At 44.4% G+C, this 15,068-nt stretch overlaps 1 protein-coding gene across 2 annotated transcripts in view; it reads right to left on the bottom strand.

The window, feature by feature from the left end:
- Positions 1-14,550: 14,550 nt before the first annotated feature.
- TLCD3A (TLC domain containing 3A) overlaps positions 14,551-15,068 on the bottom strand; it is a 265,072-nt gene continuing 264,554 nt past the window's right edge. For both annotated transcript variants that reach the window (XM_044055425.1, XM_044055424.1), the window contains one exon: positions 14,551-15,004. In XM_044055425.1, coding sequence (XP_043911360.1) covers positions 14,723-15,004 — 282 coding nt within the window. In that variant the 3' untranslated portion in view covers positions 14,551-14,722. The remainder of the gene's footprint in view (positions 15,005-15,068) is intronic.

The raw sequence follows: 15,068 nt of genomic DNA, 5'->3' as shown, positions 1-15,068 counted from the left end.
TTTATCGAGAGCTTTGGTGACTTTATCAAATAAGTCTACTAAGTTTAATAAGCATGATCTACCCTTAACAAAGCCAAATTAGGTTGAGAATAGTCTTTGAAGATCGCTTATGTCCTTGTTGATGAGGTTCATGATGACGCTTTCCATGGCTTTGCAGATGGGACGGGTTAAACTTATGGGTCTATCGTTATCAGTGTCTGTTGATGCCCCCCCTCTTTGTGCAAGGGTATTACAGTTCACCACTCTGCTGGAATAAAGCGAGTTCTCAGGCTATGGTTGAAGAGAACGCTAAATGGGTCTGCTAGGTCCTGTTTTATATTGCTTAATAAGCATCCTGGGATGCTATTTGGCTCCACTAAGACTGTTTTTGGCCTTTGAGAGCACAGATAAAACCCGATCTCTGGAATATTAGGCAAAGGACTGGTGTTGGGTATGCTTTGGGGTAGGGGGTGAAGTTTACACCAAAGTCTGCTAGTAGGTTGGCAATTTCCTCAGGTGCAGCATGAGTGGTACTATCTGTTACCAGTTCTGCACATAGCTGGGCATTCCCTTTCAGATTTTGGATGCAATTAAAGAAAACCTTATGATTATCCTTAGCTAGGGATGCTCTTTTAGCTTCACACTTTGGTTTAGAGTATTTCATGAGATTTCTGATATGCATGCTCAAGCTGAGGAGGGAATTCTTCCTCTGCTGAACCATTTCCTTCTTATTCTTAGACATCAGTTTTTCTCATTTTATAACATGTATATCCTGTTTACACTTGAGATCCACCAAGGTGGCTTGTTTTTTGGGAGGACCTGATTTTGATCCAGTCAGGTACAGTAGTCCATACAGCTGCTTAAGTGTATGTACAGGGCATCTGAGTATAACTCTGCATAGCAGTCACTGTTGTCTGTGAATCTGGGGGTACAACACTTTTTAAACCATCTCTTAGTAGTGTCAAGTTTGCTTTGGAAAAGTTCTTCAGTTTCTTTTGCTCCTGTGGGTGTGTGTGTGTGGGGGGGGGGGGGTGAGTACCAACAGTTACTTTAACTGAGAAAGTTTTATGGTCCAACCTTACCAGGGAAGGCATCACAAAGGGGAGAGTGCAGTGACTACCCATGTTGGTGAGTACTCTGTCTAGGGCACTTCAGCCCCTTGGAGTGAAGACTATCTGTTCCAGAGCATTTCCAGAGCAGACAAAGTCCAGAAACCTCTGGGTGAGTGTGTTTGCTATCATGTGTGTCACCCAGATGATGGAAGGATAGTTGAAATCACCCATGACTAAGGTTGGGCTATATGGAGACTGATTCATAGTTCATGGTGGGGGGACTTATAGCCAGCAATAATGTGGTACGGTATTTTACCTACAGTTAATTGGACATAGAGTAATTTGAGAGAGTCATACTGTCTGATTACTCTCGAGGTGTACTTGGCTTTAATTAAGATGGATACCCCTCCATCTTTGGTTCTTTCACCCTCATTTTGAGGTCTGAACTTGTGGAAGGCATTGTAGCCTCACACGGCCATGGTGCTCTCCATGGCCTTGAGCCATGCCTCAATGACTGCACAGATGTTGGCATCTTCTAAGGTGAGGAGTACTTCCAGGGAGTGCAGCTTCATGTTTAGCCTTCTAGCAATAACTAGCATAACCTTGAGTTTGCCTCAGGTGGGTTTTGTTACGCTGGAAATTTTGTTTTGACATTGCCTAAAAAGGGCATTATACTGTGGCATCAATCTCGGTGAAGGTAGAATACTGCTTAGGGCTAGGGTCATATCTGCCTGGGACACGCAGTTTTAAGAGTTCAGTCATGTCTCTCTTCATATAGTCCAGGGAGGTAAGTCTCAAGTCATTCATCCCAACATAGACTGACAGAGTCATAATGGTACTCGTTGAGTGACTTGATTCTGTGTAGGAAAGTCACCTTCTTGTACTGAATGCCTGGATTGGCATACTCTGCTAAAAACCCAGCAAAGCATTAACCTAGTTCCTCCTGTACTGCCCCCCCCCCTCCATTGCTTTAAACCAGAATTTAAAACTAACATTAAACATTTGTTTGTTACATTCTAGGGTTATGTACCTATATAGTTGCTTGATGTTAGGTTTTGCATTGTGGATTGGTTCTTAATCAGTAATCAATAAAGGAGTCCTGGTTAATGCAACTAAATTTGTGATTTTAGTGCTACTTGGGAAAAGCAAGTTACTGCTTCAGATCCTGCACATGTGATTTTGCTACCGGATACGAATGTTACTGTTGTAGCCTGAGGCAGCACAGTTTGTTTACTTTCAGAAGCACAGGGTTTTTTAGCACCACATGATCTTAGCATTAATGCAAAATATATTCTGACAAAAAAAAAAAATAGAAATAAACAGTCACAGCTCTACAATTTGCATCAGTCCTCTGCTTGCTTGTTTTGAATATCTGGCTTTTAATAATTTTTAAAGTGAATTATACTGATTTCTTTTTGATGAGTAAGGTCTGAACTAAAGCTTAAGTTGACTTTATCAGCTATGTTAAAAACAATTTGTATCACAACACTCAAGTGTACCTCATTATGAGTTTTAAAAAAGTCTATGACCCTCACAGTTCCACAGTGAAATGGTCTGTCACAAATTCAGTGTTATGTATTTCTTAGCTGATATTCATGGTAAATAATACTGAATCATGTTAATTCATCAAAATAACTTTTTATATGTATAAAGTGCCACATTTAACCATCTTGTTAGGTTCCTAGTTGAAGCTGTTAATCTGTTACTAAGTGTTCCACATTTACCCTATTTGCTCCACATTATAGCAGGCGGTGCTCCTCATTTTGGAGATGGAAGGTTGAGAGCTATGAATTGTATTAAGTAATGCTAAACAAAATGACAAAAACAAGAGTAATTTAGCACTATAATTATTGCACTGAATACTTCATTTAAAATATTTAACTATGTAATAGTAGCAATTATAAGAACTAATCTTTTTCACAAAAAAAGAAATTAATTTTAAGTTGGTCACTGTTTTGTGTAGTGTACTCAAGTATTCTTCACTTGTTTGTTATACTGTCACCCAAACAGATTCTAAACAACTGCACAGAGATTTCATGCTAGTGTAGATGTTTCTGGTATCGGGCTACTCATATAACTGACAGGTTACATGGAAGTATCTTTGATGTTGCACCCACATCTTGCTACTAAGACACTAGTTTACAGTGCTTTTCAGACATTTATCTTCACTAATTAACAGATCCATTCTTTCCCATCCTCTGCTAAAGGGCAAATATCCTTTCAGTGAGGCCAATAGCTTTTAATACAGCTGACAGCACCATCATGTTGTTGCTCACACTTACCAAAAGAGTGTTACGGCTTGTGGTTTTTGGAGATGACCTGGTTGCAGTAGAACTGCCTACAAGTATACTGTGCTACTGATGAGGGCTGTTGTTGTCATCTCATGGGGCAACTGCTGGTGCTGGTCTACCCAGGAATGAGTCATTCAGCTCACAGTATTTGCAATGACATTTGAGATTGAAGAACATTTTCCATTAATGGAGTATCTTAGTGTAGTTTTTGGGTGCCAATGGTCAAACTTACATGAAATGTTTGAATTCACTGTATCTGTAATGTCTAGAAAATAGCAGTCCTGCTAAACTTGCCGCTGTTACCTGTATGGAGTTGCTCTGTTCCACACACAGACCCCAGTGAGTTGGCAAACTGGTGACCATTTTGTTTTGAAATATCAGCGGCAGACTTTGTCAAGTGTACTGCCATCTGCTTTCATATTTAAAAGTTTCTGGAGGGGGGTAATCATTTTATATCAATGCCACCTAATTGTGGACACCAGAACAATGAAACTGAATGAGTGCAAATGTACACACACATATATATATATATATATATATATATATATATATATATATACACATACACACCTTCTGAGATTGCAGTGTCTTGGAATTTCCCCTTTTCTCCAAGGTATGGGCAATCTTGGAGTTGGCCTACATTAATTTGGGGGTGGGAGGCTTGCCCCCAGCAAAAAACAACTTTAAAGCGAGATCAGTGCTATTTGACATTCAGTGTTATTCTATATCTGCTGTTCTCCTGTACTTCTTACATTTTTTTTCTGTTAATTCCAGGATTTGGGGTTAAAATTCTCAGAATTACACTAGGGAGCCTTCAAGGAGACCTACATGCACAACTTGAAGGAACAGAAGTGCATTTGTGGCAAGGAGTACAGAAAGCTCAAACTTGCACATAATGAGTAAGAACTCAGTGTGGCAAAAGTAGCATGACTGGCAGCTGAGGAAATGAAAGGGAAGGCTCATAAAAAAAAAATACTGTAGCATACTTGTTTAATGGAATGAACATTTGGAAATTTGGCTAGGAATTCCCCATCAGAAGTTCTGTTAACCAGAATAACATTAAATACAGTCATCATCACAGGAAGAAATTTCTCTGGAATTCCCAGATAGAAATAAGGGCTCTGCTACATGAGGATGGCCCTTATGCTCTACATTATGTGAGCTGGGCAGCATTAAGCACCAGCTATGGCATGCTTTTTGCTGTTTACACATTGGTTTAAACAGTGTGGCATCAGGAGATCTTTTGTATCCCAGAAGTGTCATAAGAAGTATTTCTCTCCACAACATTTCAAATAAAATTATGATCATTAGATTTAATGCAATGACTAGTATGCATTTATATCCTGGATGGGACATACAATGTCTATAACATTCTGCAAATATAATTTGTGTTTTGAATTTGTTTGGCACACTAGATGGTGTAAAATATGTTAAAGTTTATAAATGTGTTTGTTTCAGATCTGCTGAAGAAGGCTTTTGTAGCTGAAATTGGTTCAGATCTTGCTTAACTTGTTACTGTAGCTGTTTTCAATGAAAAAATAATACTGAAAAGTAGATATTTACTCAAAGGTGATGGAAGTGTTTTTGTTGCACATCATTTGTTCTGTGTACCCTACCATTTCTTGCATTGTTTTTGAGTTGGGAATAATATATGTGTGTGTGATTATATTATTGTTGGTAGAAAATATAAGAAACATAAATGGGACAAAAAATGAGCAAAACCACAACTATGAGACACAAAATTAGAGAATCATGCAAAACTGACGACTTCTCTCCCACTATCAGTAAACTCCAGCTACAAAATGTAGGTTAAGCATTGTAGTGTAGATGTTTCTGGTATATATCTATGGTACTGTTAATGAAAGAGTTTTTAGTAACATAATGTGTAGGGTTATGGTTCGCACACATGGGCTGCTATAGACCCAAAGGATAGTGGTGAGAAAGCCTGCCATGCTCAGACAAAGCACTAATTTTGGGATGCAGCTGCTACTAAGAAAGAGTGGACCAGATCAGTGCCAGTATCTGTAGATGAATACTCAGTAATGCAGGGAAACCAAATGACCACTCCATAAGCCGTAAGAGCAGGTATAGACCTCTTCCAACTTCCAAGGCACTGGATTATAAAATTATATAGTTGGTTAGCCCAACCCAGACAGCAGCCACCTCTAGGTGGAACCTCCCAGCTTATACCACTTTTGAAAGTAATTACCCCCCTTGTCAAGAACTAGAAAAAGAAAGGACTTGTCCAGGGATGCAGGTCAACTTCCCAATAGAAGTTGAAGGAGCAGGCTGCAGGTGCACCTCCATTCCACAAGCCCCAGAAAACCAAGACACCTAGAGGAGAAGGGTACCTTTAGGGATGGGAAGCATCACAGCATCAGAGGAATCCAAGTCACCAAGACCATAGACTCCCCTGACCTCTGAGCTATTAAGTGGAAATAAAATGGCCTTCCAGAGACAGAGGGCAATTGACAAATGGAGCAAAGATTTTCTGTCTGCATGGCAGACACCTCCCCAGTGAGGAACCTGGAGGTACTACACAATCAATCACAGAAGGCAAAACCACTGGACTGGAACTGTGGAAGCCAAAGGGGGGCCCTCTGGAAAAAAAAAAAAAAAAAAAAAAAAAACAACATAAGAATCCTAGGTAGGAGACATGTATCAGAACCCTTGAAGGAGACACAGAGAACATCTCTTCTTTCCAGACTTCAATATCAGTGGCCAATACCCGAACAGGCTCTGTAGACTGAGAGAGTCTAAATGGCCACTCCCTATCAATTGGTTCCAACTCACACAGAGCCTCCACCTGAAATGTGTGGGAGGGTATCCATTATAGTAGTTGCTTCTTGCACTAAAGCTGTCAAGAGGAGGGCCCACTGCCTTGAAATACAGTGACTGATCATATTTACTTTAATTCAAAGTGAAACCACTGAAAATGTTCTGCAAAAACAGCTTTCAGCAAACCTCAGAAGTATTTTTTTTTTGCAAAGGGGGGGGGGGGGGCTTGGACACTAAACTTATACACACACACATATATATATATATATATATACACACACACACACACACAGACATACATATCTACTCCAAGGTCACACAACAGTGATAAAAGGGAAAACTCCACTGTTGCCAAAAGTTGTTTTTCTTTAAGTATACCGACAGTCAAAGGAACAGCTGTTGGACTAACAGTCTCCCCATTACCAATAGCTAACTGAGTTTTCTCCAGTTGAGCAGCTTGTCAATGATCAGAAACCCAAAGAGAAAAGGTGAATAAATGAAATCAACAGAAGAGCACCAGAAATAAAGCAAGCCGTAGCCACTAATCTGTGATGGTGGACTAAATTAGTGTGACAAATAAATGTCTTCCTGGAGGCTGCTGCAGTACACTTAAAAGTGCTGCTAGACTTTTAAGATAGACTCCACAAAGGTTGGCTCCAGAGATGGGCTTTTCAGGGAACTCCGCAATGTATCTTTAGTACAACCCGGTGAAAAGGCCAAATAAACTCTCATGCACCAGACAGCCTCATTTCTGGAACAGGAAGAGAAACCTAGGGATGCTTAAAACACAAACTCCAGCTACCTCAGAAAAGAAGGTTTCCCTGCCCAGCACTCCTGAGCAGCTGCCTGAGAAGGAAGTCTCATGCCTTTCCACTGCTTTAAAACTAGGGTCAGACCAAGACTAGTGCCCTCTTGGTGCATATAGGAGCTAGGATGTCTACAGTCTGCATGAGAAGGACACACTTGGTCATATCTAGCTGTGACAGTGTGCCAGAGTCTCACAGAATAATTGACTGAAAATTGAGAAGAGTCACTGTGAACATCGCTCATCTCCTTTAAACTTTTTCTGCAGGGGGGAAGCCCCCCTGAAGTTATACATACCAACACTAAGACTGCCATACCTCAGAGAAAGGGAAATATTCCAGGAATTGACCATTTCAGATTTGGTATACATGTCTTTTTTTTGGCCATTGTTTCAGGACTCACTCTAGCATGTCCTGATATTTCAAATGGTTACTGCCTAATCTCACACTCCTAGACAGTGAACCATGATGCAGGCTTACTCAGAGGCTACTCCTCACTTATGACAAACCAGCTCAGCTGGGGCTTTGAGAAGCCACAAGTATCCCTGGTCCATAACCAGATAACGTGTGGGATACTGTTTCAGTCTGGCTGTTACGGACCTGAGACTAAGAATCAAACTGGGTAAAGGCAGAACAAATACCCCAGACTGCACCCTTAAGATGGATACTGAGACTAGCCTGCTTCCAACTTTTAAATCCTCCTCGGAAATGAAAGGACAAAATGAGATTGTGCCCCCCCCCCCAACTAATCAGGAATAGTCCCCATTACTGAGAGTCTCAGGAGGCCATGAAGACTGTACACCTGTCTCTAAGAAGGACAAGGCCGCATAAAACTCTAGTCCACCTGTCAAGTGTTCAGAGAAACTCCCTGACTAATCATGTCACAAGCCCCCTTCCACCATTCTTCTGAGATCAGAACTGTAATCAAACAGAATGTGAATGGAAGAACTTTTACTGGTGATAGCCCGTTCTGAGATCTGAACGACAGCAAAAAAAAAAGAAATGGGTTAGTGGGAACAAGTGTGCTTATGTAGTCACTGTATAATGGAGCTGCATATACAATATCATGCATTGGATCCATTCTGGAACACAGGAACTTCCAGGGAACAAAAATGATGCCAAAGACTGACTAGTGGAGAAGGAAAAACAGCCACAGGAAAGGGCATCCTCAGTTTTTGATGCACCAGTGCACAGTCCAGAATCCTGAAACTTTTAGTTATGTACTCACCATAACTTTAGATGTTTGGGATCCATCTCGCCTACATTCTGTACTGATGGGCTCGGAGCCGATCCCTCGGCTCCGACTCGGCACGCTTATGCTATAGAGCGAGGCCTCTTATTGGCTGAGCTGTCTTTATCCCAGGATGCACCATCACTGATCCCCCAGATCTTGTTTGTCCGCATTCATGCACACATGCACAACTTGTTTATATAACATTGTTAGATGTTTCAAGATGAAACAACAGGATTCGGACCTTCTGATATCCTCTGATCTCCAAGGAAGGGGGAAGGAGGGTGGGTTATTAGGAATGTAGGCGAGATGGATCCCAAACATCTAAAGTTATGGTGAGTACATAACTAAAAGATGTTATGTGATCCTATCTCGCCTACATTCTGTACTGATGGGACAGCGTCCCTAGCACCTAAATCCCGGGTGGCTCATTGGAAAACACTCCTGAGCACTGTGGAACCAAATGAAGCTCGTCCTCTAGATGCCACGTCCAATTTGTAGTGGGAAATAAAGGTGTGCGGGGAAGACCATGTAGCCACAGCACAAATGTCACTAATAGCAAGCTTAGAATGAAATGCTATAGAAGTAGCCATAGCCCTTGTAGAATGAGCTTTGACTGAGGTGGTAAGCTCTTTGTTAGAATAAAAATAAGCTTGAGTAATACAGTCCCTGATCCATTTGGCAATAGTGACCTTTGTGACAGCTTTGCCCAATTTATTGTCTGCAAAGGATACAAACAACTGATCTGTTTTCCTTGATTGTTTGGTCCTGTCTAAATAAAAACGTAACTGCCTGTGGACATCTAGTGTGTGGAATATGAACTCTGCTTTGTTAGAGTATTTTGGGAAAAAAACTGGAAGCTCTAACGATTGCAGTAAGCAGAAACTAGAACAAACTTTAGGGACAAAGGAAGGATTTGGCCTGAGGGATACTCTGTCCTTGTGAAAAACTAAGTACGGGGGTTTTACTGACAAAGCTTGAAGCTCTGAAACTCTTCTGGCAGAAGTAATAGCCACCAGAAAAGCTGTCTTCCATGATAGAAACTTTAGATCACATGTAGCTGCCGGTTCAAAGGGGAAAGAAGTCAAGGCACGTAACACTATATCGAGATCCCATGGAGGTGCAGGATGAGAAATCGGAGGTCTTAATAGAGCAGCACCTTTCAAGAAGGTCTTACACAATCTGTTGCTCATTAAAGGTGGATCTATCGATTGGTGAAAATTAGAAATTGCTGCCAATTGTACCTTGATGGTAGAAACTGAAGAGCCTTGATTGAAAAGAGAAGTTAAAAATTTTAGTACTTCTGCCACGGGAATAGAAATGGGGTCCAGGCCCCGGAGTTGAGACCAAATAGCAAATCTTTTCCATTTGCTAGAATACAGTTTCTTTGTAGCAGATTTATGAGCCGAAGACAATATGTGCACAACATCTGGATCCAATGTATGACTCCTGACTATAGTCGGAAGAGGAGGAGCCAAGCCGTCAATTTTAAGGTGTGTAGGGACTGGTGGAATAGTCCCGACTGATGAACCAGTAGGTCTGGGATCTGATCCAGGAACCATGGACCTTCCAGAGCATATTTCCGAATATAGGGAAACCATACTTGACGGGGCCAGTAAGGAGCAATTAAGATAATTTTGCTCCCCAAGAGGAGATGCCTTTTGAATCACCCTGGGAAGGAGAGGAACTGGAGGGAAGGCATAAAGCAAGCCGGTGGGCCAAGGACAGACTAGCGCGTCCATGGGGCTCTTCCCCGGAGTCGGGGTTAGGGAGAAGAATTCTTTGCACTTCGCATTCAGAGCAGTCGCGAATAGGTCACAACACGGAACTCCCCATTCGTTGAAAATCTGACTTGCCACTGTCATATTCAGAGACCATTCGTGGGGAGACAGGATGGTTCTGCTCAATCTGTCGGCTATCACATTGGACTTGCCCGGTATGTGAGTAGCCACTAGAAAGCGTTTGGTCGAGACTGCCTATTCCCAAACTCTCATGGCTTCTCTGCAAAGAGGGTAGGATCTGGTCCCTCCCTGTTTGTTCAGGTACCAGACAACTGACATGTTGTCTGAGTGAACAGCAATTACGCCCTGAGGGAGATAATCGTGAAGGGCTTGAAGAGACAGAAGTACTGCCCTCATTTCTAAGATGTTGATATGAAGTAAAGTCTCTTCCGGGTGCCATTTGCCTTGGACTGACCTACCCAGGGAATGCCCCCCCACCCCATCTGGGAGGCGTCCGTGGTCAAAGTGGCCGCCGGAGGAGGTAGAACAAAGGGTCGTCCCTGATCCAGATTGGAGGGCACTAGCCACCAGCGAAGGTCCCGTTTGCATGTTTCCGTGATCCATATGAGGTGACTGAGAGGGAGTTCCTGAAAGGACCACTGAGCTGAAAGAAGCCACTGGAGAATTCTCATGTGCAACCTTGCCAAGGGGACTAGAAGAACCATGGCGGACATAGATCCCAATAGCTGCAGGACCATTCTGGCTGGGGCTTTGGACCTGGGAAGTAAGGCTCGAACTTGAGTCTGTATGGTTTGAATTCTGTCTGTAGGTAGATAGACCCGCATTTGGTTTGAGTCTATCTCTACCCCTATGAATCTTATTCGTTGAGATGGCAGCAACACAGACTTTGGCCAATTGAAGGTGATTCCAAGGGAGTTGCCCAGTGATACAGTGGCATGTAGGCTCCGCAGTAGTAGATGCTTGGAGGTGGCAGTTAGGAGCCAGTCGTCTAGATTAGACTTCTCAGGTGAGCAGTCACGACTGCCAAGCACTTGGTGAACACCCTGGGGGCTGTGGTGAGACCAAAGGGCAGCGTGCGGAACTGAAAATGACTGCCTCCTAGGCTGAAGCGCAGATGTCTCCTGGACGCTTGATGTACCATGATATGGTAATAAGCGTCCTTGAGATCTATGGAGCACATCCAAACACCCCTCTCCAGCAATGGGAGAATGGTTTGTAGGGTGACCATCCGGAACTTGGACTTTTTGACTGAACGGTTTAGGATGCTGAGGTCCAAAATGGGCCTCAAGTCCTCGGTCTTTTTTGGCACCAAAAAGAATCTTGAGTAAGTCCCTAATCCGATCTGGTCTACGGGGACCGGTTGGATGACTCCTTTTTGCAGCAGCTTTAAAGCTTCTGAGGCTGCAGTATCCCGCTGACTGGGTGGCGGGTCCGGGATTTTTTTGGACTGAAAGGGGGGATGAGAGAATGGGATGGAGTAACCTCCGGCGATAATTCAAAGCACCCATCGGTCCTGAGTGATACCTTCCCAGGCTTTTAGGTGCTTCGAGAAACGACCCCTGACTGGCTCCGGAGCAGCACAGCCGGGCAATCCCTCAGGGACTATGAAAGGCTGAAGAGCCACGAAAGGACTCGCGGTCTCCAGTGTTGCGAGGGCCTCTGCCGCCTCTGGGACGGTGTCTTCCGGAAGAATTTCCCCCTCCTCTGCCTCTGGAAGGGGAATCCTCCTGCTGAGAGGGGTAAGGCTTCTGAGATCTACGGAACCACATTTTCCCTCCTCTTTTAGCCTTGGGATAAGGCCGAAAGGGAGTGGAAAATCATGCCCCTACGGCAGTCAGAGTCTTACCTTCCTGTTCACAGCGGGTTAGTGTGTCCTTTACCTTGGGTCCAAACAGGGAGGACCCATCAAAGGGGGCGTCGGCAAAGGAAGACTTGAAGGCCTCCACGAAATGACACAGGCGGAGCCAGACTTGTCTCCGTAGAGCAAAGCCTGTACCTGCCGCTCTACTCGCCCCTTCGGCCGCATAAGAAATGAGCCTCATGGACGAGTTCGAGATGGACGACATTGTAGCCAGCTGAGAGCCAACAGTCTGGGCCAGCTCCTCAGGCAGGTTACCCAAGAGGGTATCGGATAACTCTTTAATCAGATCCCTCTGAAATCTGGTAAAGTGCGTAAGGTAGTTCAAGGACCTCAATGTAAAGGCCGCTGAACTGAGGGTGCGCTTGCCGTACCGATCCATGCTCCTATACTCCTTATTAGGAGGATGGACGGACGTCGAAGCCTCTGCTACATCTTGCTGTGTAGCAGATGCCACCACCAAAGCATCTACAGCCACACCTTTAGTTAGAAATTCTTTATCAGGGGGTGCCGAGAGGAACTTATTCGGACGAGCAGGCACCGGTTCCACAGAGTCTGGGTGTTCCCATGCCCTTCGAGAGATCAAATCCAAGAGCTCATCGAAGGGCGGAGACACCCAGGAGGCAGAGGGCTGAGCCCCGAAGGCCTTCAGGAACACTGACGCATCAGCAGAGGGAGGTTTGGACTGCCAGCCGCCTCGTTGTTTTAGGGCTTCCAGGATGTCCGCAAATGAGACATCATCCGAGGACGACTTTGGGGACCCCTCTGCATCATCGAGATCAGTGTCTGATGTCAGAGACTCATCAGGGGAGTCAACGTGCTTCCTCTTGCACGATCTCTTCCTGGGGGGTTCTTCCGAAGAGGCTTCAGAAGGACCTCCAGGAGGGGGAGAAACCCCAGCGGGGGTAACCTGAGGCCCAGGGGCTCCGCTGTCTAAGGACAGGGGGACTGCCAAAGACCCAGTCTCCGTATGCAGGGATGGCGCTGGGGAAACCGTGGAGGTAGCCAAGGAAGATTTGGCTAATGCACTCCTCATAGCCCTGAAGGCGGGACCACCAGAATCCTGGGAGGGTCCCACCTCCGTGGCCACGACAGTGGACGGCACTCCCGCCGCCAACGCACCAAGAGGGAGACTTGGGACCGAAAGCATCAATCCCAAAGCCTCCCCCCCAGGGCCGAAGGAGGAAGTCCGTGTGCTGAACTCCGACCCAAGAGCCGGAGTTGGAGCAAGGGTCGGGCCCGACCCTAAAACCTCCACCGGTTCCATCAGTGCCGGCTCCAACGGTGCCGAAGCTGTTGGAGGAGGAACCACAGTAGGGGAGTGGACCATCGGCTCCGAAGCCGAATGGGCTGGAGCCGAAACTAGCTTTTGGAACACCGGAGACTGGAAGAGTCTAAGGAGCACCCTGTCGATGTCCGAATCAGACATCTTGGATCTAGAGGATACCGATCGGGCCCGAACCGATTTCTCCATCGGCTCCGAAGGGCTCTGGGACCGGCTCCGAATGGACTCTACCACTATCGGCTCCGAGGGAGATCTCAAGGTAATTTCCCTCGGTGCCAATAAGGACTTCGGCTCCGAAGGGGAAGAGTCTGAGCCGGTAACCCTTATCGGCTCCAATATCAGTGGAGCCGATGAGGGTGACCCGCCTCTCGACGCTCCAGTCCTCGGCTCCGAAACCAGAGGGGTCGAGGCTGGAGGCATCGAGGCAGACCGTTCCGCCCTCGGCTCCGAAGTCCGTGGAGCCGATGGAGAAGTCTGCTTAGATCTTTTTGCAGTCGGTTCCGACTGACTGGTCGGAGCCGACGCTTTCTTCTTTTTGAAAGGAGAGGAAGATAAAGCCTCCTCGAAGGATGGCTTGATTAACCCCTTGAGGATTAATTTGTTCTTCCTCTCCTGAGGACTCTTGATGAGAAAGTGTGGCACACACTACACGACTCTTGTAGGTGCTTGGCACCTAAGCAATAGACGCACGAGGAGTGGTCGTCCGTTATGGACATTTTGAAACCACACCTCGTGCATTTCTTAAACCCGGAGGGTTTGTGTTCTTTAGACATAGCCCAAGTCAAACACAGTTGTCTACAACAATCGAAAAAGAAGGGTTACAGCAAGTAACAAAATCCCTACTTTAATATTTTAAAGTTAAAAAATAAAATATATATATATATATTTTTTTAAATACAGTAAGAAACAATTTTCTGTAGAAGAAGATAGATAGAGAGGGTCAAGACCCTCTAACTTAAACGGGTACTTGACCCACACACAAAACCAAGGTAGTAAAAACAACAGGGGAAGGCCCCTCTAAGTTAAACGGGAAACCTTCCCTGACAGGAAAAAACACGAAATCCTCTACCAAAACTACTAATACACGTTCGTACAACAACAATATAGCAACAATAGCTGTTAAAACAGCTTTTGGGTTTAAATCAAGCAAATTTCTGACAGGAAAAAGCCTAAATAAATAGTACTTAGCCCAGCCAAGTTGAGACCATGTCTAAGCTTTGTAAGCGGCAAACGAGATCTGGGGGATCAGTGGTGGTGCATCCTGGGATAAAGATAGCTCAGCCAGTAAGAGGCCTCGCTCTATAGCATAAGCGTGCCGAGTCGGAGCCGAGGGATCGGCTCTGAGCCCATCAGTACAGAATGTAGGCGAGATAGGATCACATAACATCCCCACGTTTAAGTTATTTTTTTACAATTTGGCTTACACCATTTGCTGCAGATGTTTTTGTGCATATCATTGTCATTATTATAACTGCAGAGAAGTCAGGTCAGATATTAGTTGCTTATTAAATCAGACACTCTTTTCAGCCAATTATGAGTAACAATATCTACTAAAATATAAATCTAAAACAATATTTTTTCTTTGCAAAAGCTATGACAAAACAGCACATTTTCTCCCAGGGTACAGCTGGTGTACTAATGATAGACTAGTATGCTTTTGTTTGTCCATATGATTCCGTGGTTGATGTTACCCAGCAGTAGTTCTAGACTGTTGCAGATGGAGATTTTTCACTTCTTGACTTGTAGAAAAGGCACTTTGCCTTTCTGCACAGCAAATAAAACCAGTGTAACTGTGGTAATAGCAATAAGATATTTCCCAGATTACAGAAAACAGGAATGTTGAATGGAACCCTGTAAATTGGGATGCTATGTTGACTGCCATATGCCCAGTACATATAGGGAAAAACAGCAATCCGACAAAAGAAGAATGTTAAAAGAAGCAGGATTCCATTTGCCTTGTACAGCAGCGTGTTCTGGAGGTGGAACTGCAAAAGAAAGGAAAACAGTGACTGCATCTGGAATACACTGACAAAAAAATATCCATTTGCA

The sequence above is a fragment of the Protopterus annectens genome, chromosome 13.part0 (assembly GCF_019279795.1).
Source record: "Protopterus annectens isolate FY-2018-M chromosome 13.part0, PAN1.0, whole genome shotgun sequence".
Classification (NCBI taxonomy): domain Eukaryota; kingdom Metazoa; phylum Chordata; order Ceratodontiformes; family Protopteridae; genus Protopterus; species Protopterus annectens.
The sequence above is the reverse complement of the archived record's forward strand: the minus strand, read 5'-3'. Positions and strand labels throughout refer to the sequence as shown.